Below are 27,437 nucleotides of genomic sequence, written 5' to 3'. Positions count from 1 at the left end.
TGGAGTTGTCGGCACTAAACAAATGGCTAGTAAGAAAATGCAACATTGTAAGGAAATAATTTTTAACTGTGTAATGCTATAGGGATGCTATTCTGCAATCACTTAGGACTTAGTTTATGCTATTTACGGTCTTTTAGTAGTTTCATGTTATTAAATTGATGAGCAAGAAACCTTAAAACACAAGATAATGCTATTCTAGTGCTAGTTGTTTCCAAAAACTTGAGGTTAAATAATGAATTTCGAAGTAAGAAATTGTTTGTACTGGTACTGTTCCCTCTTTAGATGGCAGGAAGGGCTGGAAGAAGAGGCCATGACCTAGTAGGAAATGTATATTTTTTCAACATCCCAATGCCTAAGGTGAAAAAGCTCTTGAAGTCCAACGTTCCTCAATTGAAAGGGCAATTTCCTCTAAGTGTTACCTTTATTCTCAGATTAATGTTACTTGCAGCCAAAGCAGATGACAAAAAAGATGCAAATGCCAAGGTAAGTCTATGTTTCAGAGATTTGTCTCTTCAATTGATATACCATTCAAAGTCTTTTTTTCAACAAAGATTCTAAGGGTTCTTTAAATTCATGAATATTATAAATAATTTTCCTCTTACATTTTTTTTTTTTATAAAAGGAAAAGAGGAAAGACAACATAATATAATGCTATACTATAATACTGATTTAGCAGGTGCTTAGACTACACAAAAAAAAGAAAAAATGACGAGCACATTTAAGTATTAAATTAATGCACATGTGCACAAATACACTGTGTGGCCAATATACAAACATATGCATGCACAATGTGTCAGCACACTGCAATTAATGAATACATGAACGCCAATATTGATGAAAAGGTTAAAAACGTAAATCCTAGCACCCTTGTCCATCCATCTTTTCCACATAAAGTTTTTATTGCAAATTATGCCTGTTCCACTGACATGAGGATGTTTTGGCACATAGAGAGACATTTACTGGCTATAGACCATACATATTAAAAGGTCACCTTGACGTGGTTGGATAGCTTGTGCACGCTTTAATAATAAAAAAAAAAACGCTAACCAAGTACCTTTTAAGTTTTTATTATTTGCAGCAATACTTGGGTTCATGTATTAATTAGTCACAGTGCACTGATGCATTGTGTATGTGTATGTTAGACTCATATTTTTGGATTTCTCCTGGAAACCAGCTGACTTGGCTAGCAGCTGAATCCACCCTCTAGCCCACCCACTTGTTTTCCAGAGTAGATAGCAATGCTAAGTAGACCTTAAAGCTACCCAAACTAATGTACAATAATTTTGCTGAAAGAGTAAAGAGTTAAAAAAAAATAAGTCAAATATTGGAGAAAGTTTCTGGCAGAAACCAGCCCAAATTTAAAGCAGAATAAACTTGCATTTACTGTGCACAATTATTCTAGGAACGCTCGTCTCTCAATATTAATGCAGTGTAAAAGGGCAGTCAATCACCTGCTGAACTAGCAAAATGCTCATTCGTGAGGTGAAATGATCATTTGGCTTACTTAAAAAATCATTGTTCTCAGTAGAACATGTCTTGCATAAGCAAGAACAATGATAGCCTGAGTGTAGAGAACAGTCTATTAGTGATCATTCTGATTCTAAGTGCAATGTAGGCGCTCACAGCCTGTCTTAACCGTCTATTAAATGACCGCCAATCAAGAGACATGTAATTGGCAGTTGTTTAAAGGACGAAATTGGCCATGGTATACGGTCCCTTACACTAGTAAGTTTAAATGTGCGCCTTTTTTATTTCTTAAATATTTTTTTTTCATTATATTAACTCCTCTTGGTGAGCCATATTGAATATATACCCTGTTATTGCTCGTATATTGTACTTACAAAAACTTGCAGTTACTGGAAGTGGTGTCCTCTGCTCACAAACCAAGGAGTAATATGGAAAATGTTTATAGTCTTAGCAGCATGTTAGCTTAGTTTCTGACCATCAAGCGAGGTGTGACAAGGAGAAGCCACAGGATACCTACTCGACTAGTCATCGTATTCGCTGGTTACAGGCAGATGCCAGCTATGCAACACAGCCAGCATCTACTGTGTATGAAGCAGGCATAGCTACTTTGACAACTTTATGCTTTGCTTAAAAACTTGTAATAAAAATGTACATCATGGGTCATCATTAACCAGTTAAACTATGTTTCTGAACTTAGGTTTTATCAATTTTGATGCATCCTCTTATGTCATTCAAAAAACCACAAGAAGCACAGATGCTAAAACTGTACTGCATATTCTCACTGCAATTCCTTCTCTATGAGGTATGTATAACACACATTGTGCATTACAGCTGTAATTTTATAAAACCTAATGTGAAGGGATAAGTTAACTACTTGTAGACAACCCATTGTCTTCTAATGTTGATCTGGTCGGCATATGACTTTGAAGTGATGTTTTTCAACAGAGTGAACAACAGTGTGCAGCTGCTGAAGCAAGAAGTTGTCTGTCAGACACAGCCAGGCTTCCTATTGAGAAGCCAGAGATGGAATAATACCATCTATGCCTTCCTGATCGCTGAACACTGCTGTGTATAATGTTTAGGAAGTACTAACAGTGCTTCCTTCTCCCATCTTAGCAATCATGTGATTACTGGGAGGGATGTGTCTTGCCAGTATTTCTGTGTATTTCCCAGGTCAGTTATGCTCTGCAGACAGGAGGCTGAATGTGTCCTGTAACTGTGACTTATATTGGGGAAATTAGCAATAAAAAAATATGTATTTCAATGACCAGTTGTCTTTTATGACTTTATGGGCAACACACTGCACAAAATACATACAAAATAAATATATTAAAACAAGAAGAAAACCACTGCTAGTCAAACTGCTGTTTCTACTCCCATCCCAGATTTTAAAAAAAAAAACATAAAAAAAACATGTCCGATATATAAAAATAACTGTTATGGAAAGAGAAGAACTATTTGAAAGGTATTTTAGTGCCCAATTAGGACTGTAAAATGTGAAAAAAACACGTGTTTCATTTTTTTCTTTACATTTTAAGGTGGTGTACTCTATAAAATTATTTATTGCACAGGTAAGGTACTGTCATATAGATAAATGCAATACATTGTAGTGCAAAAAAAAGGTAGAAATCATACATAAGCAAGCATTTTTTAAATTATAAATAACTAATTATTAATTAACGTGGCTCTCCAGCAAAGGGTTAAAAAAAGAACTATACATTCTGACATGGTTTCCTATACAGTCACCCTATCTGATGGATTTTTTGCCACCCACTGCCTCTTCCATTCAAAATGGTGTATTTTTCTTCCTGGATGCAAGCTTTTCTTAATAGTACCATGCTAAGCCATGAGGGGACCACCGGTAAGCCTAAACCACACCTTCTGTACTTTTCTTGTGGTGTGGGATAGGAAAGTCAGGAGATGTGTTGTTTAGTCTCCCCATGCCACTGTAGTGACTCTCAGAAATAGGAGGAGTGACACACGGATCTGAGTACAGGATGCAGTGGGAGAAACATGGAGGGCACAGTGGAGGGTGACAATAGATGACAAATGTATTGTCACTTTTTGATCCAAGGATGGAGGATCAATTTAAATATACATCTCAAAACATAGAAAAGTAAAAATGGGAACACCTTTAGAAAAGGAACATTAACATCTTTTTTTTCCAAATATGTCACTATGTTTAGTTTTATTTCAACATTTGTAGTTGTCCCACTAATTTTATAATATATAAATAAAAACATTTCTTTTTAAAAAAAATTGCTCTTATAGCAATGATTGTGATGTAAATAAAAAGTAGATTTCCAAAGATTTTGAAAAAATGTGATTCATGTGCATTGTTCGTTTTATATGACTTTTTTTGACAAATGCAAATAATTCTGGAGTTGGACTAGTAATCTCCTCTGGGGGGGGTGTTCACATGGGTTGATTTGTTGCTATTTTTCTGGGTTGAAAATCTGCACTGTATTACAAAATCAGCATTGTGAATCAGATTTTGCCAAATCTCATCCATATGTTGCCCCGTGATTTGGATTTTCAGTCCTCAGCTTGTTAATTTGTGCTTCAGATTTTTAATGCAAAATTCACCTTTACAATGCAAAGTGGGAAATATGTGGCAAACCTGCAGCATACAGTTAGGCTGAGTTCACACGTGGCATTTTTTTCGCGTTTCCGCGGCGGTTTTAACCGCGCGATTTTGCCGCGAAAAATAAGCATCCCATGCATTCCTATGGGATTCCGCAATGCTGTGCTAATGCTGCGGTTTTTATCGCGGCGGAATCGCTTCGCGGTAAAAACCGCAGCATGCTCATTAATTTGCGGAATCGCGGCGATCCCGCACCCATAGGAATGCATTGTTCCGCTTACTTCCCGCATGTGGCTGTGCACACCATGCGGAAGGTAAGCAGAACATTTGCGGATGGTACCCACGGTCCGGAGGAGAGGAGACTGTCCTCCGGGCTTTGGGTACCATATCCCTGTAAAAAATAGAATTTAAAAATAAAAAATATTGTTATTCTCACCTTCCGGCATCCCGCGCAGCCTTCCCGCCTCTCTCCACGCTCCCGGTCCCAGTAATCCTTTGCGAAAATGCCCGTGATGACGTCCGTTCTCGCGGGATCGCGAAGTCTCGCGGTCATTTGTGCGACGTCATCGCGAATTACCGCGAGACGTCGCGATCCCGCGAGAACGGACGCCATCGCGGGCATTTTCGCAAAGGACTACTGGGAACAGATGCACGGGACGTCGGAGGGTAAGAATAACACCATATTTTTTTTTTTTTTTTACATTCTATCTTTTACTACTGATGCTGCATAGGCGGCCTCAGTAGTAAAAAGTTGGTCACACTCGTCAAACACTATGTTTGATGAGTATGACCAACCTGTCAATCAGTTCTCCAAGCGATGCTACAGATCGCTTGGAAAACGCTAGCATTTTGCAAGCTAAATACGCTTGCAAAATGCTAGTTTTTCCGCGGGAAAATCGCGGGAATTTAAAATGCGATTTTCCCGCGGACTGGAATTCCAGAATTCTCGCGGTAATTTCCGCGAGAGTTCCGCTACGTGTGCACTTAGCCTAAGGTCCATATATATTTGGACAGAGACAACATTTTTCTAATTTTGGTTCTAGACATTACCACAATGAATCTTAAACAAAACAATTCAAATGCAGTTGAAGTTCAGACTTTCAGCTTTCATTTGAGGGTATCCACATTAAAATTGGATGTAGGGTTTAGGAGTTTCAGCTCCTTAACATGTGCCACCCTGTTTTTAAAGTGACCAAAAGTAATTGAACAATTGACTCCAAGGCTATTTCATGGACAGGTGTGGGCAATCCCTTTGTTATGTCATTCTCAATTAAGCAGATAAAAGGCCTGGAGTTGCTTTGAGGTGTGGTGCTTGCATTTGGAAGGTTTTGCTGTGAAGGAAACATGCGGTCAAAGGAGCTCTCCATGAAGGTGAAACAAGCCATCCTTAAGCTGCAAAAATAGAAAAAACCCATCCGAGAAATTGCTACAACATTAGGAGTGGCAAAATCTACAGTTTGGTACATTCTGAGAAAGAAAGAAAGCACTGGTGAACTCATCAATGCAAAAAGACCTGGGCGCTCACGGAAGACAACAGTGGTGGATGATCGCAGAATAATCTCCATGGTGAAGAGAAACCCCTTCACAACAGCCAACCAAGTGAACAACACTCTCCAGGAGGTAGGCGTATCAATATCCAAATCTACCATAAAGAGAAGACTGCATGAAAGTAAATACAGAGGGTTCACTCCATGGTGCAAGCCACTCATAAGCATCAAGAATAAAAAGGCTAGACTGGACTTTGCTAAAAAACATCTAAAAAAGCCAGCACAGTTCTGGAAGAACATTCTTTGGACAGATGAAACCAAGATCAACCTATACCAGAATGATGGAAAGAGAAAAGTATGGTGAAGGCGCGGTACAGCTCACGATCCAAAGTATACCACATGATCTGTAAAACACGGCAGAGGCAGTGTGATGGCTTGGGCATGCATGGCTGCCAGTGGCACTGGGTCACTAGTGTTTATTGATGATGTGACACAGGACAGAAGCAGCAGAATGAATTCTGAGGTATTCAGAGCCATACTGTGTGCTCAGATCCAGCCGAATAAAGCCAAACTGATTGGTCGTCGTTTCATACTACAGATGGACAATGACCTAAAACATAAAGCCAAAGCAACCCAGGAGTTTATTAAAGCAAAGAAGTGGAATATTCTTGAATGGCCAAGTCAGTCACCTGATCTCAACCCAATTGAGCATGCATTTCACTTGTTAAAGACTAAATATCGGACAGAAAGGCCCACAAACAAAGAGCAACTGAAAACAACCGCAGTGAAGGCCTGGCAGAGCATCAAAAAGGAGGAAACGCAGCGTCTGGTGATGTCCACGAGTTGAAGACTTCAGGCAGTCATTGCTAAACAAAGGGTTTTCAACCAAGTACTAGAAATGAACATTTTATTTACAATTATTTAATCTGTCCAATTACTTTTGGCCCCTTTAAAAACAGGGTGGCACATGTTAAGGAGCTGAAACTCCTAAACCCTTCTTCCAATTTTAATGTGGATACCCTCAAATGAAAGCTGAAAGTCTGAACTTCAACTGCATCTGAATTGTTTTGTTTAAAATTCATTGTGGTAATGTCTAGAACCAAAATTAGAAAAATGTTGTCTGTCCAAATAAATATGGACCTAACTGTATCTGCAAAAGAAATTCCCAGCATATTAGAGGCGTGCTAATACGATCTGGAAATACCTAGATTGGGAGATTGTTGATTTTTTTTATATTGTCTCATGCTTTTTTACCTAAAGTTATTTTTAAACGACTTATACTTAAAATATTATATTTGTTATTATAATTGTCATAATATTATATTGTACCTTATATTTGTTTCTTGTAGGGATACTTGAATGAAGTTTGTGATCCCATTGCATTTTCAGGACTTGTTACTCACTTACATTACCATGAACCATCAAATTTTGTGTTTGTCCGCTTTCTAGAAAAAGGATTGTTTCATCAACTGTGCAAACCAAGTTCAGAAGGTATTTCTTATATGGTCTAATTACAAATATATATATATATATGTTTATGCTTTCATAAGCAGAATATGGAGGAAATAACTCCATAGCATCTCCAATCTAAAAAATTAAAAATGTAATTGCTTATGAATGTCCTTAATCTTATGAAGGGGTTCGTGAAAAATCTCAAAATCCCATTTTGAAAACTTAATTCCTCATTTATTTCTTCTTGTGTTAGGGAATATGAAGATTTTTTTACTCTAGGAGTGTTTCATAGAATTTATTAAAACTGAACTGTGAAAATTAAACATTATTTTTTTTCCAAACACATGCAGTCTTAGTTCATTTTTTGTATTTTTATAAGGAATATAGGAAAAGCAGAATGAAAAGGACTCCATGGCTTGTTATGGAATTTTTCCTGTATGATAATACTCTGAACTATTAATAGCAATACCTGATCTAAGGTACAGATGTGTTTTACATTTTTAAGGGTTATTCCAAAAATCAAAAAGTTTCCATTATTAATAGGATGGAGATAACTAACTGACCACTGGAACCCCCCGTGATCCTTAGAATGGATCTAATACCAACTTACATTAAAGCTACAATACCAAACACAGCTAACAAACAAAATAAGGCAAGTTGTAACGAGATTTTTGCAATAATTGTAGGTGATGCATCATAGTTCAGTGATATAACACTATAATAACCATTTAATTAAAATATCTGATTCACATGTGGAAAATCAGCATTCCAAATACAAATCTAGTAGTCCAGTATACGAAATTCAAAATATCAGACTCTACATAGGATCAAGTTCACCAGAAAACTGACACTTTATATAGTAGATATTGGAATAAAACCAAGCATCTACTATATAATTGTCTAATTCTGTCTGTCTGTAACGGAAATCCCGCGTCAGGCGCAGTGTGCAGGCGCAATCCGGAATTCGAAGGACGCACGCCACCACTACCATCGGGAGCCACTGATCTCCCGACGATTGGTGTGGGTCATCTCCGGCCGCACTGAAGTCAGCAGCGACACAGCCAGGAGATGACCGGCACTAGCCGTTACCCAGGGTCCGGAGGAGAGGAGACTCCTCCAGACCCTGGGTACCACAAACCTGTAAAAAATAGAATTAAAATAAAAAATAGTGATATGCTCACCTTGCGACGGCCCCCGGACTCTTTCTTTCCTCTTACCACATGCCTAGCATCTCCCATTCCCAGTAATGCTTTGCGCGAAAGACCGCGGATGACGTCACGCTCTCACGAGAGTGACGTCATCTCCTGTCCTTCGCGCTAAGCATTACTGGGAACGGGAGATGCCGGCCGTGTGGCGAGGAAGAAAAGAGTCCGGGGGCCATCGGAAGGTGAGAATAACTTTTTTGCATAGGCAGCATCAATAGTAAAAATCCACACTTGCGGACAAAAAAAAAATATTACTCCTTCTCTTCCAAAATGAAGCGATCCACAATTATATTAGAAACATGTAACTTTATTAAACAAAATAAAGACATTTAAAATTGGCTACATATTCATTGTTTACTGATAACATACCCCAAAAGGGGGAAAAAAAACCAGCAGACAATAACAAAGGAGGTTCTAATCCATACACATAGCCAAAGTGTTATTTCATATAAACCTGCACCTAAGTATCATTAATAATACACTAAGAATTGCAGTTTATTTAATCACCATCCAAAACAAACATTAATATTCCTATCCAGAAAAAATCATATCCTGGAAGATCAATGATAACAAACCTCCTTTGTTATTGTCTGCTGGTTTTTTTTCCCCCTTTTGGGGTATGTTATCAGGAAACAATGAATATGTAGCCAATTTTAAATGTCTTTATTTTGTTTAATAGCGATACATGTTTTTAATATAATTGTGGTTCGCTTCAATTTGCATAAGAAGGAGTAATATTCATGCGAATTAGCCATATTCTAGAATACCTGATGTGTTAGAATTGGGCCACCATCTGTACTACATAAATACAGGAACAGAATCACAAAATCAATTTTACTTTATGCTGGAACAGAACCAAGCACACTACATAGATATGGGAACAAAACCAAGCTTAATAAAAAGGTACGGAATCAAAATCAAGCGTACTACATTGATACGACAACAGTACCAAACATTCTTGCATGGGTGTCTGTGATCTCACTATTATGAAGCATACAAGCCACGTCTCTGCCATATTTGTCAAGCCAGAACTGATAGACTTTGTAATGACCCCACTTATTGACTCAGATATTTTGCCTCGATGTCTACCTCTTGGCTTTTGAATGGATGGATGGACTTAATTTTGTATACTTCCAACTGTCATGGTACTCACATGGTGCAGTTTGTTAATTTTCTTGGCTGAGAGACTGCTATCGATGGATGAGCTGGATGATGCTGTTTCTCTTTTTTTTTCTACTTCTTCATTACTGCTTCTCGGTTCAATCAAGTGAACGTTCGCTCGGCAATCAACCTTATAACACACAAAGCTATTAGATGAGAAGAGTTGTATTTTGTTTTGCACAGGAAGAAAAAGATTTTTCCACCACCAAGAACAAATGAGTAACAATGCACTGACATGACAATAATCTGCATAATGAATCATATGCTCTCAAGCCAAATTTATGTATGAGATAACCAAGATGATTGTCTATAAAATGATGACAGTCTCACATTCTAAGCAATAGAGGATGGTTAAATATGTAGCATGAAAGTTAAAAGTTCAAAACATTGTTATCCTTTTGCTCATTAGTGTACTACATCCATTAGGGAAGTAAACCAAGCTTACTACGTATGTAGGGACAGAATCTAGCTTACTACATTTAGACCAAGCTTCCTACATAGATACGGGAACAAAACTAAGCTTACTGCATAGATGCTGGAACTACAGATGACAACCAAAAAATTGGATTTGTGGCAAAAAAAATTTGTGCAAACTTCAATACGGAACAGCTTATAATTGCTTGTAAAATACACTTGGGGGAGAGAGAACCCCATTGAGCATAAGAGCTTTCACTTTATAGGAGAGAGAGGACATCGTTGAACATAAAAGCTTACACTCCATAGGAGAGAAAGACAACCCAGCTGATTATAAGTGCTTACACTCTACAGGAGAGAAAGACAGAGAGAACCCAGCTGACTATAAGAGCATATACTCTACAGGAAAAAGGGCCCCACTGATCATAAGAGCCTATACTCTACCAAAGAGTGAGAGAACCCAGCTGATCATCAGAGGTTACACTCTACAGGAGAGAGACAGAGCGATGAATCCATTGAACATAAGCGTTTATACTCTGCAGTTGAAAGAGACTTACCCAATGGCCCTTGAGTTTGAAAATAACGCTGCTGTACAAACTCTGCTCAACTGCTGATCTGTGAGGCTCCAGGGACTAACCACCACTGTACAAGGTATGATCATCCGTATGATGTCATAGCTGCAAGGCATCATCAGAAAGTCCGAGCAGCAACGCAAAATGGCATTAGCCTACTCTTTGTTTCAACAGTGTGGCAAATGGTACAGGGCAAGTTTGTTTTATAGAACCACAAATTGAATCTCAAAATGTTTGAATTTGTGTGAAACCGTAAATTTCCTGAAATTCAATTCAAACTAGGTCAACTGGTGATCCATCAGATCATGTCTAGCAGGAACAGAACCAAGCTTACTAAATACATATGGGAACTCACCCATATGTACAGGAACTGAACTGAGCTTACTGCATAAATAAAGGAACATACTCAGATGTCAGAAAAACGTGTTTGGTTTAGAAATTGCTAGTTGTCCTCTTAGTTTTGCCTAATTCCTCAAACAGCATGTTTTGTTAACATAACAGAATTATATCCTTAGGGTGGACCTTTTGCACACTACCTTTTGTAAAAAATTTTGGAAGCTTCAATTTCCCTCACAAATAAATTCTGATATGGTGTTAGGATTGGATTTTCACACTGTCTGCGCCTGTTTGCGGTCGGTATATGATTATCTGTTTGTTGATTTGCATATGGAGCGACCATGAGATCAGCGCCAGGAGTTTGGAAATAACCGAACCCAAACAGAACATTACACAATATTAGAATTGCACATGTTAGAGTCAGTATGAATTCCTGTACATATGCCAGACAACCCATTAAAGGGGTAATGTTGCATAGTCAAAAGAAAAATATATCAACCACCATTGTAAAATAAAACACAAACAATCAATAGAAAACGGGCGGACATACAGTTGGTGCAACCCGCTGCTGCACATAGGACTAAAAGGTACTTCCATTTCAAAAGAAAGTGGAATTGTGCAATTGAACTGCAAAGAGCTCAGATATTATTCTTGCACAGGAGCCTCTTCTGTCTGTGTCCTGTTGTGAAAAACAGGTTATCATTTGCCTATAGTGCATACCCTTGAGTTGAGCATGGATACTTTTAAAACATGGTACATATCTAGAATAAGAGGTTGTCTATATTAAAATCTTGGCATCATTCTTGTGAATACATGTGATAAAAAAAACAAAAAACTTATTGAAATTCCACTCCCTCTTCACCTTTTTAGCAGAGGCCTGAAAGTTTTGTTGCAAAATGAATACATTTTGGAACAGTTCATAATTCTCTCCACCTTAACTAAAGTTGCAGTTCCATGCCTCCACCATGTTTCACTGTTCAACCTTGAGCTCATCAGACCACAACATGTTTCTCCACATACTTTTAGCAGACTTAATGATGATTTGGGCAAAAAATAGCTGAGCTTGGATTTTTTTTTTTAATAATAGACTTCCAACTTGACACCATATTCCACAGGCCAGACATTTGAAGAATACGGGAGTTTTTTGTCATATGCAGTACACAACCAGTGCTTGCTAGAAATTCCTGCAGCTCCTTTCATGTTGCTCTAGGCCTCATAGCAGCCTTCTGGACTAATTTTCTTCTTTTCATCAATTTTTGTGGGATGTCCAGTCCTAAATAATGTCACTGCTGTAACAAATTTCAGCCACTTCTTGAAGACTGTCTTCACAGGGTTCAATGTTATATCTAATGCCATGGAATTTTTTTGGACCCTTCTACTGAGAGCTTGCAAAAGTGATACCTTTGCTGTGTTTTAAGCTGTTTATGGCCATGGCTTTTGCTGTAAAATGCCTTTGAGAAAATGTTAGGAAAATAGCCCTCAATATGATTTTAGTATGTATCACAATGAATTTGTACACTTTATATGTTTGACATTAAAGATCGAAAAAATGTGACATTATTTTTTTGGTATTTTTTTTTACATTGCAAAAGCCTGGCATTTTAATAGGGGTGTATAGACTTTTTATATCCACTGTATGCATACAATTATAGTTGCATCTATACATGAGGAATAGGGCTGCTGTCAATTACTCCTGTGCTGCTTGCCTCCTTTCTGCCCCACAGTCTTGCTTGAACATCCACTCGAGTGGGCAGCACTAGGCATTCTGTGTGACGTCATTTAAGCAACTGTGCTGCTTCTGCTAAATTGTCATGCGGCCAGACTGGCACACCCAAGCAGTTCCAGCCTGGGGCCGCTAAAGGAGCCAAGTGGCCAATAACAGCTGCTGTGATACTGTCCCAGAGGACATATGCCCCTCTGCCTGAGACAGCCTCTGTTTGTAATATATCTTATCAGAGAAATTTGCTTCTCCTCCCGCATTGATTTATCTTATTTAATTGATGGGTAAAATCGCTAAAGTCTATTCTCAGTGAAGACAAATTTTCACGTTACTAAGATAGATGACAGTTTGTGCTTCTAAAATTGTATAGAGGGGGAAGTGAGGGCCTAGATGCAGACAGACTTTCTGTTTCAAGCTCTACTGAAATGTCAGTTCTCCATAGAACTTTATGAACACCAACTGAAATCTCCTATCTCAGCAATGGTAAAACCTGTATTCACTGAAGGAATATTTTACTCAAAATAGAGAATTTTGAAGATGAATGATTAGTCCTGGTGCAGAAAGAAGCAGATTTTTCAACTAAGATATATTACAAAGTTTCTTGTTTTCATGTGTACTACTGATTTTAAAAAAATAAAATAAAATCAATTGTTGGTAACTTTTTAATGTATTTAAAAATCCCTTTTTGATTAATTTGGGTATTTTAAATGAAACAAATATCAAGGCACATGATAATTCATTCTATTGTGTTTATTGTTACATAGATCCTACCAAATTTCCTGACTCAGTAATGGAAAACCTTGTGCTGATATTGGCAAATCTATTCGGAAGACGATACTTACCACCAAACAGATTTCCGGGGGATGACGTTTTTTTACAGTCAAAGGTAAAAAAATAAAAGTTACAGGTGTTTGACCCATAGGATTCAGTGAATCTGACAAGAGGATAGCACCCCTGTAGCTTTACACTTTTGGTTGCCAAAAAGCAAAGCATAGCAGTTAGAGGTGAGCAAATCAACTCAATGCAAATCAAACTTGAGTGAAATTCTATGAAATTCACAGATCTTGTTGAATTCAAACAATTTGCTCTTTCAACTTTAGCATATTGTCCAAAAAAATGCCTAGCAGCTATCAGTTCACATGGTATGGTGCAGCCAATCAGAAGGAGCTATCACATCCTGTATAAAAGGAAGGGAACATAGCAGCCATTTTAACATGATTTCAAAGAGTGAGAGGATGTGAGAGCCCACAGCTCAGCCATAGAGATAGGGAGAGAAAGTCCTCAAACATTGGACAAATACTCCAGACAGTAATGTGTTCTACATCTGCAGCAATAATGATGATGAGTGTAGTAGTATATGAATAATATAAATATTCAATTGATACAGCAAAGGGAGATCACAGAATTACAAGCAGCAATGCCAGAGATTGATTAATGATTTGGCAGCTGTCTTGCTACACTTGAATTACATTATTTATTTTCTCTTAATGCATTAAAAAGCAATAGCAAGGCAGCACAAGATTTATTACAGAAAAATCAAATGAAATAAGTGTCAGTTTGAGACGAAATGCTTGCTTATCACAAGCGACAGTACCAAGTTTTTTTCACTTCTTGTGTAAATCTTTTTGTAAAGGGGAAATCATTTATTTTTTTTAATGTGTAAGGGGGACGATCGCACCATAGGTACCTGCATGCCGGGGCCAGAACTGGTAAGGCTGCATCCCCTGTTCCTGGGGGGAATCATTAGTGTGCCGGACATTCCTCCTGACAGAGGGTGCAGGGGATAAAAAGTCAGAGCACGTGCAGCAGAGGAGTTTGGCAGTGTGCAGTCAGAGGAGGACTTCACACTGTCCCTCCACACAGAGTACCGATGCTGCGACAGGCCCCACCGCTTGCAGAGGGGCTGCAGCAGAGAGGAGAGTAGCCAGGAGTGCTGCAGCAGTTCAGACATAGAGGGACTGCTGCGCTCAGGGAAACCAGGGAGAGGAGTGCTCCATCCTGAGAGCACCATCAGCGTGCAGGCCAGTGCCCGTTGTCTCCCGTCGCCAGCAGCAAGGATCAGAGAGAAAGAGACGTGCAGTGTGAGCCCGGTGACTATCAGAAATCCAGGCGCCGAACATTCCGTATCCGTGAGTACAGCACACGTGCCCCATAAGAGTGACTGGGGACAGGACAGACACTTGCCCACTGACTGTGCCAGTAAATATTTGCCGAACCACATTGGGCTCATACAGGACTGTGACCCGTACCCTTGTGAGGCACTGCAGCAGGGACCAGTAAGTGCTCCGGTCCCAGAACATCTGTACAGCATAGGCCCGCACCCAAGCACCGCCACCGCTGACAGAGACTGTGCGGATAGTCATGCATTGACCATGTCAGACTCAGACAGTGCCGTGGCCCACACTCCTCCGGCCACATCAGTATATGGACTAGGGGCCCAGTGGAAGGTATCAGACACCAACCACTAACACCAGAAGACAGACCACCATCATCACCAGGAAAAGCATCGCGCAAGCTGTTGTCAGCGCTACAGACTTTCAAGGAGCATCTACAGTTGTAGAGACTTCTGGCACGATAAGTGTACAACCAAACTGCTGTTATCTGAACCGTTGTTCTTCACCTCACAATATCCTTGCCATTTATACTGTTTAATCCACTGTTTAACCCTTTACCTCCCTGCGTGGAGTATTCCCCTGTTAAATAAAACTGTAAACCCTTGCTCTACCTCCTGTCCGTCACTGCATCACGCAACCTGCTCACAAATGCAAAAAGAAAATTCACCAAAATCACTAATTTTAACCTTGACTATCTACCTCCTAAACTGTGTGTCACAAATATTATTTTGCACATTTCTGTTACTAATTAAACTACACATCTGTACATGGCACACAATTGCAGCACCCTGCTGAAAGTGCTGGCTTTTTCGATATGTACTAACCCAGACATTTAATTGTGTTTGTTTTTGCACACCTGTTTTTCAACTTGTACTGTACATCTACACGGCAGTCTGCTGCCACGTTTTGCTCCTTGTACCTACGATTTACTTTTTTCACCTTTTTTGAGGATTGAATAATTTGGGTTGAATAGAATGTCAAAAGTTAATTATAACATTGTTCAAGATATATGATAAAATTTAAAATGACAATGGCAATTAATGGATTAATGTAAAAGATAAAAAAAGAACAAAAAAAAATAGATCGTGGATAAAAATGTGAGGGCTTCTACAAGCAGCAGAATCACGATAATTACTACTGGCACCAGTTATATGGGCAGTAGTTCTGCCAATTTCAGTGACAGCACTAGATGTGGCTGATTGACCCTGATTGATTTTTTTCATTTTGTATCTTTCTAACATACATTGTCATCTGTTCTATTATGTGCCAACCCTATGAACTTGGACACTGTTCTGACATGTGATTATCTCTTGGAGCCAGATTTGAATGTCTGCATCTATATACACTGTATGTAAGGATATTGTACACTTATGCATCTCCTGAGGAAGAAGTTATGTGAACTTCGAAATGCGTTGAGAGAATAGTGACTAAAATACCATTTTTTTATCCATATACTGGGATTGTGATTTCTACAACAGCGTGATTAATGTCCACATTTCCTTCTATCTGCTATTGTGAATTGGTCAAATGGTTTGACCTGTGGATCTGCGGCAGCTGTTGGCTCTGATGAATCCTATGTGCTTTCACATTATGGAAGAGTAGGTGAGTGCAAACTGATATTTATTTTGAAACTATCACCGGATAAGACCCTATTTGTGCTTTTCTCTCCTAGAGTGGTTCTGTGTTTCTGATATATAAAATTGGCGCATTATTTATTTCGTACAGCGAATACCGCAAAAAAATAATAAAAAACACATAAAAAATGTTGCTTTCTGTAGCGCCGGCGTCCCTGCACGCTTCCTCCCTCGTCCGGCAGCAACACCAACTAACTCAGCACCCGTACTGCACTTCCTTCTCTTTCCTCGTCTGCTGTTGTCCGGCGTACCTTCGCGCACTGTGTTTAGGGTGTACACGCTCCCTCCTTCGGAAAGGAGTTGCAATCCCACAGTTCTAAATTGTTTCCAGACAATGGCTGCGAGACACTTACTATTTAAGACAACTCCACCTGCATGGAGGTGTCTGTGCAATATCATTAGTCTGTTTCCTAAACATGATATTTCTCAGATCCCTGTTCGGTAGTACCCACTAGATTCACCAAGTTTGTCCATGCTGAGCCTTCTTTCTAATACCTGCTTTGTCAGTCTGCATTTCAGCCAGCGCCAGTCTGCACCTGCTGTACCATTTTGCATATCAGCTGGACCCATCTGCATCTGTGTTTCCTGTGTTCATGCCGTGCCTGCCTGTATCTGCTGTGATCCCCTATCGGGGCATTCCAGCTACCTGTCCCTTGTGAGTCAGATTCTGTATATCCGAGGTCAGTCCTGGTGTTGCACCTGGTCTCACCTCCCCAGGCTTTCCTCGGGTCTTGGTACAGTGGTTCCACCACCCAGTGAATTACAGTTTGCACAGGCCATGGAATCTGCTGGATGCTAGAACTCCTCTATCTCAGACCTTTATCAAGAGGTCTCCTGCCAGAAAGACCAGCAGGATAAAATCATCTCCTCCTTATGGACGTTGACCTCCCACCTAGACGCACTGACAACACTGACAGCATCCGTTCCTCCCCAATCTGTGGCAGACGAGACCCATCAGCCTGTCAACTCTATTCCCGGGACCAGACCCCATCTGTCTGATCCTCCATGTTATGGTGGTAACCCTGCTTTATGTCGGGTTCATCAATCAGTGCATGCTGTACTTTGAACTCTTGGCTCATCAGTTCATTTCAGATTGGGCCAAAGTGGTCATAATGTCCATTCTCACTTGTGAAGCTATAGCGTGGCACTATACCCTATGGAAGAAAGGAGATCTTACTAGAAGCCTACTGTAAGGCCTTTAATCAGCCTGACTGTGCTTCATCAGCAGCATCTTCTCTCCTCATATTGTGCCAAGGAAACCTCACAATGGGCCAGTACACTGTATGTTTCTGCACCCTGTCATCTGAACTTGCCTGAAATAATGAGTAGGCAACTTCTGGGAGGCCTTTTCTGGGTGAATCAAGGTGTTATGGATTGACCTGGGTTGGAGTAGTGGTATTGCATCCACTAGGGGCAGAGCCGAAAGTTATAGTCAGGAACAGCCAGAGGTCGGTACACAGGAGCATCAATATAGTTAAAGGATCAGCAGATTGCGTAGTCCGAAATAGCCAGGGGTCGATAAGTGGTAGCAACAGTATGTTCTTGGAATGAAGCAGCAGGTAAAGGGAAGCTTGACTAAAGGCTGGGAACTCAATAATCTCGCAAGGGACTAAGTGCATTGGCATACATAAGTAGGGTATTCAATCAGGTTGGAGCCAATTAGGACCTCAGGCTGGAGAAAATCAGAGACAACACAGGTACTAGATTAGCACGTTAATGTCAAGTGAGCTGAATAGCTTGGAGGGAAGAGCTGCCCGCTGATACACAAGAGCTGCTGGGTTCGAGTCCTGACAGTACTCCCCTCCTTCCAGGATTGTCTCTGGACATCTCAGACACTGGCTTCTCTGGATGTCTCTGATGAAAAGCTCTTGTAAGCCTGGGTGCATGGAAGTTGCCCTCCGTCTCCCATGAATTATCTTCTGGTCCGTAACCCCACCATTGCACCAAACACTGTAATATTCCTCTATGTCTTCTAAAGTCCAGAATTTCACCCACAATATACTCTTCTTCACCATGGACTTTTTCTCGTGGAGGAGGTGGCTGAGTTCTTCATGGAAACAGGTTCTCACCGAATGGTGTAAGAAAGTACACATGGAAAACGGTAAATTTTCAGGTTGTTGGGAAGGTTTAAACAAGGAACTAGGTTAATTTGTGCAGAAATTTGAAAAGGTCCTGTGAATTTTTGACCCAATTTAGAAGACGGTATGTTCGTTTTCAGATTTTTTATAGAAAGCCAAACCTTGTCACCGACCTGAAGGGTAGGAGGGGCTTTGCAATGTTTATCTGCCATTTCTTTGTAATATTCTTGTGCCTTTTTATAACATCTCAATTAGTTCTTTCTGGGCTTTCTACAACTCTGTAAGTTTGTTACAAACAGCAGCAACTGAATTGTTAAATGGAAGATTAGGAATGAATACTGGATGTAAGCCATAGTTAGCAAAAAAGTGGACTTTCGGACGTAGAACTGTGTTTGGAGTTATTATAGGCAAATTTTGCTGTTGCTAAGTAGTCCACTCAGTCATCCTGTAGGTAATAAATAAGGGTGCAGAGAGTTTGGTTAGTTTTTCCAGTCTGGCTGTTGGATTGTGGATGGAAGGCATTAGACAAATTGAAAGTAACGCCTAAAGGGCATGTCACACTAAGCGATATCGCTAGCAATATCGCTATAACTTGTGACGTTATAGCGATATTGCTAGCGATATCGCTGTGTCTGATACTTACCAACGACCGGCTTCCCCGCTGGTTATCGCTGATCGCGCGAGAACGTCCTGGACTGTTTCTCGTTGTCAGCTTCCTGCGGCGCTTCCTGCTGTGACGACGAGCGACGCGTGGAGCCGGGCGGGAGGACGCAGGATCGCCTGGTGTGACAGTAAGTAACGACCCCCGTCTCCAGCGATGTCGCTGGTGAGATCTGCCTGTGTGGCAGCTCACTAGCGACCACTTAGCAATGTACCAGCGATCCTGACCACGTCATATCGCTGTTCGGGATTGCTGGTACATCGCTAAGTGTGACAGTACCTTAAAGCTGTAGGCCCCTCTTAAATTGAGTTTGATAAAATTTTTAGCAGAACGCAGTCTCTCCAGCAACTCAATAGTTAAGGGAATGGGTAACAATTTTTAATGGTAATCTTCTTTATTTCTCCATATTCAATACATGTCCCAGGTTTGAGTACTTCAGTACATGGCCGCAGGTTTGAGTACTTCTTTTCTACAAAAAAACAAGTGTTCTCAGACTGTTGATGAAGAAGATTGAATGAAGCCTAAATTTTCATCTAGATATTCTTAGTACTTTCAATTCTGGCTCAGAAAGATTGTAAATTCGCCCAAACGGAATGGATGCTCCAGGAAATAATTCAATGGGACAGTCATAAGAATGATGAGGAGGTAGTTGATTGTCTTTCTTCTTACTGCAGACCTCACTGAACTGCTGGTACCGAGATGGTAGTTTATCATATTATAATTCTGATGAGAATTTTCAGATACTTGAACTTGTTTGAAAACAAATACATTAGCATGGCAATTGTTCTTACAGTACTCAGAGGAAAAGGAAATCGTCCTCAATGCCTAGTTAATAGAAGGGTTATGGATTGAAAATCAGGGAATTTGTAGAATAACTGGAAATTTTGGAAATGAAATAAGATGAAAACTAACCGCTTCATGATGATTCGGTTCAATATAGATTTCAAGTTCAATTGTCTCGGGAGTAACAGATCCAGAATATAAAGGTGATCCATCCACAGTTTCCATATTGATTTGCATGGATTTAATCCTATTTGCAATGTTATTATCAAATGTGAATTGTAAATTCATGAAATTCCATCCTGCTCCGGAATCTAACATGACAGAGCATTGTACAGGGTGGGTCATTTATATGGATACACCTGAGTGGGTCATGTATATGGATACACCTAAATTAAATGGGAGGTGATATCAACTTCCTGTTTGTGGCACATTAGTATATGGGAGGAAGAAAACTTTTCAAGGTGGGTGGTGACCATGGTGGCCATTTTGAAGTCGTCCATTTTGGATCCAACTTTATAAGTGGCCCATCCAGGTGTATCCATATAAATGGCCCACCCTGTATTTTTTAGCTCCCAATTATGACGACCTGTATAGGAACGACAAAATGAGAAGATGGAGATTGCTCCTTGACCTTATCCTGCATTGCAGATGAGATTGCCTGCATAAACAGATATAGCCATTCAGAAAGGTGTAAATTGTTAGCAGTTTTGGCATTTGTGAAGACTATAGTCCTTTTAATAACAGTTAATGGTAAAATGTCCAGAGCCCCCACAATAGAGACATACATTTTCTATACGTTGCCTCTCCTCTACTGCAGAGAGAGGTTTTCAGATTATATAAATTTGCATAACTTCAGGCACATTTTCCATTTCCTGTTGTTTTTTTAATCCCACCAAAGACCATATCTGCAAGGAGTTTGTATGTTCTCCCCGTGTTTGCGTGGGTTTCCTCCGGGTACTCCGGTTTCCTCCCACACTCCAAAAAACATACTGATAGGGAATTTAGATTGTGAGCCCTATTGGGGACAGTGATAATAATGTGTGCAAAACTGTAAAGCGCTGCGGAATATGTTAGCGCTATATAAAAATAAAGATTATTATTATTATTATTATTATTAATAATAATGCTTGAGTAAAGGAGAAGTTAGGGTTGCTTCCAAATATTCACAGCTTTTGTTATATTTGTTCAGTGAGTCTCTTATCAATTCGGATGTACAGTTGAATAAAGTCCTCTAAATTATCATTTATCTTGACCCTTGCAGGCTCATCCTTTATTAGCTGTGATAATCCTCATCAAATTGACTCCTCTGGACATCTAAATTCCATGTGGTGCTTGTCACCCAGCGGTGGAATTTGGAGGTATATTCAGCTACAAAGCGCCGCCCTTGACGAAGATTATGCAACTTGGTTTCAGCTGTAGCACAACAATTTGGGTCATCAAACACGTGATCCATAGCTGTGATAAAGGAGGTCAGAATTCTAACTAATTAAGGAGGTCAGAATTCATTTATACATAAGGTGAAGCCCATGCAAGAACCTAATCAATCAGGAGATTAATGATGAACAGAACCATTTTCCTTTCACTGGTAGACAGAGAAGGTTGCATCTGAAAATAGATACAGCATTGATTAAGGAATCCACGGTGATAACAATTTTCACTTTGCGGGCAGTGGCATATGTGCACTTGATTCCAGGCGGGAGTTGCACAAATCTTGAAGTTGCCTATGTAACTCAATCTTTTTTTGCTGACCCAACACCTGTGTTTGCAACTTAGAAATTGTTTTTGGCATGTGGCACCAAAATTCTGAAGTTCAGCAACTTGTTGCCACAGGGTGGCTGCAACAGACTATATTTTGTGTGCAAGTTTATTCTGTTATGGACTGACCTGGGTTGGAGTAGTAGTATTGCAAACACTAGGGGCAGCATCGGCAGGTAGTGTAGTCAGGAATAGCCAGGGGTCGGTACACGGAGCAGCAATATAGTTAAATGATCAGCAGGTTTCGTAGTCAGGAATAGCCAGGGGTCAGTACACAGAGCAGCAATATAGTTAAAGGATCAGCTTAGTTGGTAATAGCCAGGGTTGGGTACATGGTAACAGCAGTATGACCTTGGAATGAAGCAGCAGGTGAAAGGAAGCTTGACCAAAGGCTGGGAACTTAATAATCTCACAAGGAAGGAAGTAGGGTATTCAATCAAGGTGGCGTCAATCAGGATCTCAGTGTGGGGACAATCGGATTCAACACAGGTACTAGTATCTGGATTACCAAGGAACTGTCCAGTGAGCTGAATAGCTCAGAGGGAGGAGCTGCCGCCTGGTGCACAAGAGCTGCTGGTTCCAGTCCTGACACAAGGATGAACTGTCAGGTCATGAATAGACATGAGCGAATATCGTCGGATCCCTCCTTATTCGGCTTACTAATAGAGCTTACCGAATAGCTGCAGCAGGAACCCGGATACCTGGATCACTCCCGATAATCAGGTGTCCAACACTGCAGCTGCATGTGACGCGGCTGTGTGATAGTCACAATACATGCATGGAGAGCCTGTGTGTTGTGACTGTCATACAGCCGTGACACATGCAGCTGCGGCGCCGGACACCAGATTATCGGGAGCAATCCAGGTTCCCGCTGCAGCTATATGGTAAGCTCTATTAGCAAGTCGAATAAGGAGGGATCTAATGATATTCACTCATTTCTAGTCGTGATATACCCACCTCACTGGATGACCTTGTGTCTCTGACAACTCTGACCTCAGGTTTCAGTAGCAATCCAAAGAGATGACCCGCAAGAGAAGACCTGTATGCCTGGCTCCTACCTTTCTAAGGCTAATGATGCAGCAAGCCTCAGCTCCGACACCTTCTCCAGAGTCTATGCAGTTTGAGCAGGTAAAGATGACCAAGCATCATCAGGAGGCCCGTTATGTCAAGGGAAGACGCTTCTATTGTGATAGTCCTGAGCATGTAATCTGCTCCTGCCCAAAAAGACCGGGAATCTCCAGAGCCTATGGTCTGTTGGAGAGGACCTCCTCTCCATCGCTGACACTGTCACAATCTGTGTCCTGTCGCAAATTCCATTTTGTCGAGTCGACCTACCTGCACTCTGATTCCGCAGGTAATCTCATTTAACAGGCCATTGTGGAGCGGTGTGAAATTTTAAACCAATGTTTTGATGATCCGTTGGTGGTTTCTTCAGTGGATGGAAAACATTTCTGAGACCGTCCTTTTTGTAACCAATCCTGAGGAACTTTGAGTAGGAATGCTATACTTGGAGAAGATTCCTATCTATGTGCTGTCTCACCCTCTGCTTTTAGGCCTGCCATGGCTGCAAAAGCATGAGCTTGTCTTGGATTGGAGATGTGGAGAAGGTACCATTGGGGACAGTAGTGCCATGTTAGATATATAGTTCCCATTCATCCTGCTCTACCTCCAGCTTCTCCATCTAATTTACCTGGCTTGCCTCCTGCATATTGGACGCACACCGATGTCTTTGATGAAGAGGCTGTATGACTGCTCTATCAACCTTCTACCAGGGCTTCACCTGTACAAGGGAAGATTTGGCCTGTACAAGGCCAAATCTACTCCCTATTGCAAGCGGAAACCCGAGCCATGTCCAAGTATATTAAAGAGCATCTTGCCAGGGGAGCAGGATTCTTCTTTGTGAAGAAAAAGGACAGTTCATTTTGATCCTGTATCAATTATAGGGTTCCAGAGTCTTTATGAAGCTCGACCATCAAGGCGCATGCAAACTGATCCGAATACGCCGAGGAGATGAGTGGAAGATTACCTTTAATACCCAAGATGGCTCGGTGCTCTTTGACCTTTTCTGGCACCTGCGCACTGCAGTACTTTGCTCTGCCCTCAACAGGAGCACGATTCCAGGGAGCCTGTGTGGATAATGCAGGGTCGCGTCATTTACAAGAAGCAAGCAGGAGGGTGGCGATCATAAGATGTTGGGAGGTGCCTGACCAAGACCAGCGACACCCATCGGACCGTCCCGTCCCGCAAGTGAGTATAATAAAGCTTATTTTTCAGTTCTTCCAGGTTGGGTTGTGGGCTTATATACAGCATTATAGAATGCTGTGTATAAGTCCTGAAAGGTGATATGTGTATCTTATATCGGCCAAAACTGCTGACTGTTTCCCTTTAAGGATAAAGTTGGCTTGGTAAGTGAGGGGTTTAGAGTTTCCTGTTCATCTTTAATTTTGGGTATCACCTTCGCTGTGGTTCTTTTTAATTTTTGAAATGGATATTCCAGAGGTCGATAAATCCATGGACAAGTTAAAGCTTATCTGATCTGAGGACAGAGAATCCCAAGGAACGCACATGATAGACAGGCCTCTTCTGCTAATAAGAGACAGATGGATAGGCTAAATTTTCTCCATTTTGTTGTATAATTTTGAAATGTTTAAGGTATCTATTCAGACCAAAGCATCTATTAAAAAATATATATTTATATTAAATATATTTTATTTTTATACTTGAAATTAAAGAACTGTAAAAGGAATCTTAGAGATACTGCAATTTTTAAGAAAATGGCCTTGTTGGATATAGCTTTAGTTTTTCTATAGCATAATTGTGTTCTTATTTTATGAGAAGGATTAAAAACAATAAGGAAGATTCATGAAAACTGAAATGTAAATGAAAAATAGTCTTTGCTGCCCATAACAACAAAACAAGCACTCCTTTATTTTTTCCAGAGCAGGATATGAAATAAATGCTGTGCTGTGATTGATTGTCTGAGATGGTTTAGTGACCCTGGAGGTCCCTTCCAACTCTAACATTCTATGATTCTATGAAAAAATGGAAAACAGTCTTAGGAGCGCAGGAAAGAGACTCAGACAAGAGATGGGTTTAAACCACAACGCGTTTCGATGGAGGATCCGTCTTCATCAGGTAGAAGCTTCCACCTGATGAAGACTGATCCTCCATCGAAACGCGTTGTGGTTTAAACCCATCTCTTGTCTGTCTCTTTCCTACGCTCCTAAGACCATTTTCCATTTTCTCATTGCTCCTATACTCCATCGGAGGTTTTCGGCTGGAGCTGCTGTGGAGACCTGACATCCTTATCTGCCCCTGGGTTGCTTCCTAAGCCCTCCTTTATGACCGCTTATCACTGACTCTTATTCTATGATTCTATGACTGCTTTCATAAATCTCACCCCAAAAAATTTTTAAAACTCATTACACTGGATCAGTATTTTGATCATGAAAAACTCTTTCAGTTAGAACCAGCAAATGAGATGTTTCTGTAGTCGGAAAGTGGAAGCAATTTAAATATTTCCTCTGAGTGGTCAGTGGTATATAACATCTGGACACCCAACCTATCGCTTCAAGAGACGATGCAGTAGTATAAAGCCTCATTACCACCATAGAAACAAGTATGGATGATCTGGAGATTTTAATAAATAAAACACAAAAAAAATAAAAAGAAATTAACGCATACACTTTATTTTGGCACAGGTTTTTCTTGATTATCTTCCAGAAGTGTTTGCTTCTGTTGCAGAGGAATACAACTGGAAAGTTTCAACCCTATTTGGACAATGCCTTCTTGCAGGTTCTAAACTGGCAGATATGGAGAAGGAGCACCAGCTACTGCTTTCAAAAATCAGTAAGTATTTTCTATCATATTTTTAGAATGCTTTTGGCCTCCTTCACAGTTGTTTTTTTTTGGTTGTTCTTATTATTGCTTTTTTTAAATGCATGTATAAAATGCTGTTGACTTTTAATTAGCGTTTTTTATTTATTTTATTAACAAGTATTTTAGCACTTCTATGTAGAAAAATGCCAAAAAAGCCTCTTTTCTTTTCTTGTCTTGTGGTATTCATTGATATTTTTTGCACCACATTCTTTAAAATGGATCACATTTTTGTAGATTTCTGCAAAATCAAAATTGCTCTTTGTTTTTGTCTTACGCCTTTTTTGTGACTTTTTAAGTGAAAAAAGTTGCATGTTCTACTAAAAATGTTGCAAAATATTCAGAAGTATATGAAATACACTCTAGTCCCCCATGAAGTTATTTGCACAAATATTTTGGGATTTTTTAAAAAGTCATAATTAATAAAGCAGCCAAAAACATTAGGAAAACCCAAACCCATTCCACAAAGGTGAACATGAAAAAATAAATAAGCCACATATAAGCTTAAAAAAAGACTTCTATTTAAAAGAACTGGGTACAAATAAAAGCAGATGAAAACACCAAAACTAAAGAAAAATAACTCAAATGCAGTGATGAAGGGGGAATACTGTGTTTCCCTCATTAAGCCAGTCAAGTTCTAGATTTACACATTCATGCATGGAACCAAACAAAACTGATAGTGTCACCTTATTTATTTTTTAACTTTTCAAAAGTCTGCAGCAAAACATATCTTTTTCTTATGTTTTTGTAGATTTTTTTTATTCTGCTACCTTTACAGGAATATGGAGGTAGCTTATCTTGTCTAAGCAGTATTTCAGAGAGATGCTGTATGACAGACATAAAAATGTCCACTAAAAATGACCTATTGATTTCTATGGGAGCATTTTCTAACCAATCTCTGTCACGTGCGGAGGAAGACTATTCAAGAAGAGGTGAGCTGTAACCGTTACCTACTGTCAACTGATTGTGTTGCCTATAGCAACCAATTAGAGCTCAACATTAATTTCTTAGGCTAGTTTCACATTAGCGTTTATGGCCGCAGCGTTGGGCTGTGCACGGCCACCGCTAAGCCCCGCCCCCTGCCGCGCCTCCACCGGTAGCTCCGCCTATGGGTGCATGACGCTGCATGCGTCCCCTATCTTTAGCACTGGGGACGTAGGCCAAGCGCAGGTATGCGTTTGGTGGCACATGCGTCCTTTTGATGGTGCGCCGACCAGCGCCAAATGCAACCTGTAGCTTGGCCTGTGTCCCCAGTGCTAAAGATAGGGGACGCAGGATGCATGCAGCGTCATGCGCCCGTAGGCGGAGCTACCGGCGGAGGCGCAGCAGGGGGCGGGGCTTAGCGGCGGCCGTGCGCAGCCCGATGCTGCGGCCGTAAATGCTAATGTGAAACTAGCCTTAGACTACCTTGCATTAGCAGTGTGAGAGTTGTAGATCAGGAGAGCAGTCTGTCAGTCACTACATGTCTCACACTGGTAACACCTCCTTTCATTTAAAATAATCTCTGGAGGAAGATTCAATGGGAGATCTATGTCCTGCCTGTAGATCTTTTCAGCTCATTTACATATTAAGAAAAACTTGCATTTCTCTGGAATAAAACATTGGATCGCAGATATCAAGATATAATTTTATTCAGCTTCCTATGACATGCATGCCCATATTAAAGGTTGGAGGGATGATCCTACTGATAGATTTCCTTTAAGGAGTATTAAAAGATTACAAAGAAAGTTAGCTCTGATCACAACAGTTTAACCTCTTATGTGCTGCATTGTCATGATAGCTGACAGTAAAGTCTCAGGTGTCTCCTATGTTTGCACACCTATGAAACACAAATAGCTGCATAAGAAGAGAATTGCACTCATTGAATAGGCTTTAAGTGATCACAAGTTCAAGTCCATTAAAAAAAACATTAAAACATCACTTTTTCCCATAACTAAATTGAAAAATATAAAAATAAATAAACAACATCTTTGGTATAGCTGAGTGTCCAATTGTCCAAACTAATAAAATATTAAAATATTTATCTCAAAGTGTGAAAACTGAAAAAGGAAAAAAATTACTAAAATCAATGTTTCCTTCCTAGTTACTTGGTATTTTTTACAGCAAAGTGTCACCAAACAAATTATTATTATTCAACC

The 27,437-nt window shown here is 40.1% G+C and overlaps 1 protein-coding gene across 2 annotated transcripts in view; it reads left to right on the top strand.

The window, feature by feature from the left end:
• Window positions 1–27,437, top strand: part of LOC141091492 (probable ATP-dependent RNA helicase DDX60) — a 361,948-nt gene that overhangs the window by 313,121 nt on the left and 21,390 nt on the right. For both annotated transcript variants that reach the window (XM_073577118.1, XM_073577110.1), the window contains 5 exons: window positions 283–483; window positions 2,165–2,269; window positions 6,888–7,029; window positions 13,163–13,284; window positions 25,125–25,272. In XM_073577118.1, coding sequence (XP_073433219.1) covers window positions 283–483; window positions 2,165–2,269; window positions 6,888–7,029; window positions 13,163–13,284; window positions 25,125–25,272 — 718 coding nt within the window. The remainder of the gene's footprint in view (window positions 1–282; window positions 484–2,164; window positions 2,270–6,887; window positions 7,030–13,162; window positions 13,285–25,124; window positions 25,273–27,437) is intronic.

This window comes from Dendrobates tinctorius, unplaced genomic scaffold (assembly GCF_039654945.1).
Source record: "Dendrobates tinctorius isolate UK_male_01 unplaced genomic scaffold, ASM3965494v1 ptg000008l, whole genome shotgun sequence".
NCBI lineage: Eukaryota > Metazoa > Chordata > Amphibia > Anura > Dendrobatidae > Dendrobates > Dendrobates tinctorius.
Note: the sequence above shows the minus strand (reverse complement) of the source record. Positions and strands in the feature narration are given on the sequence as shown.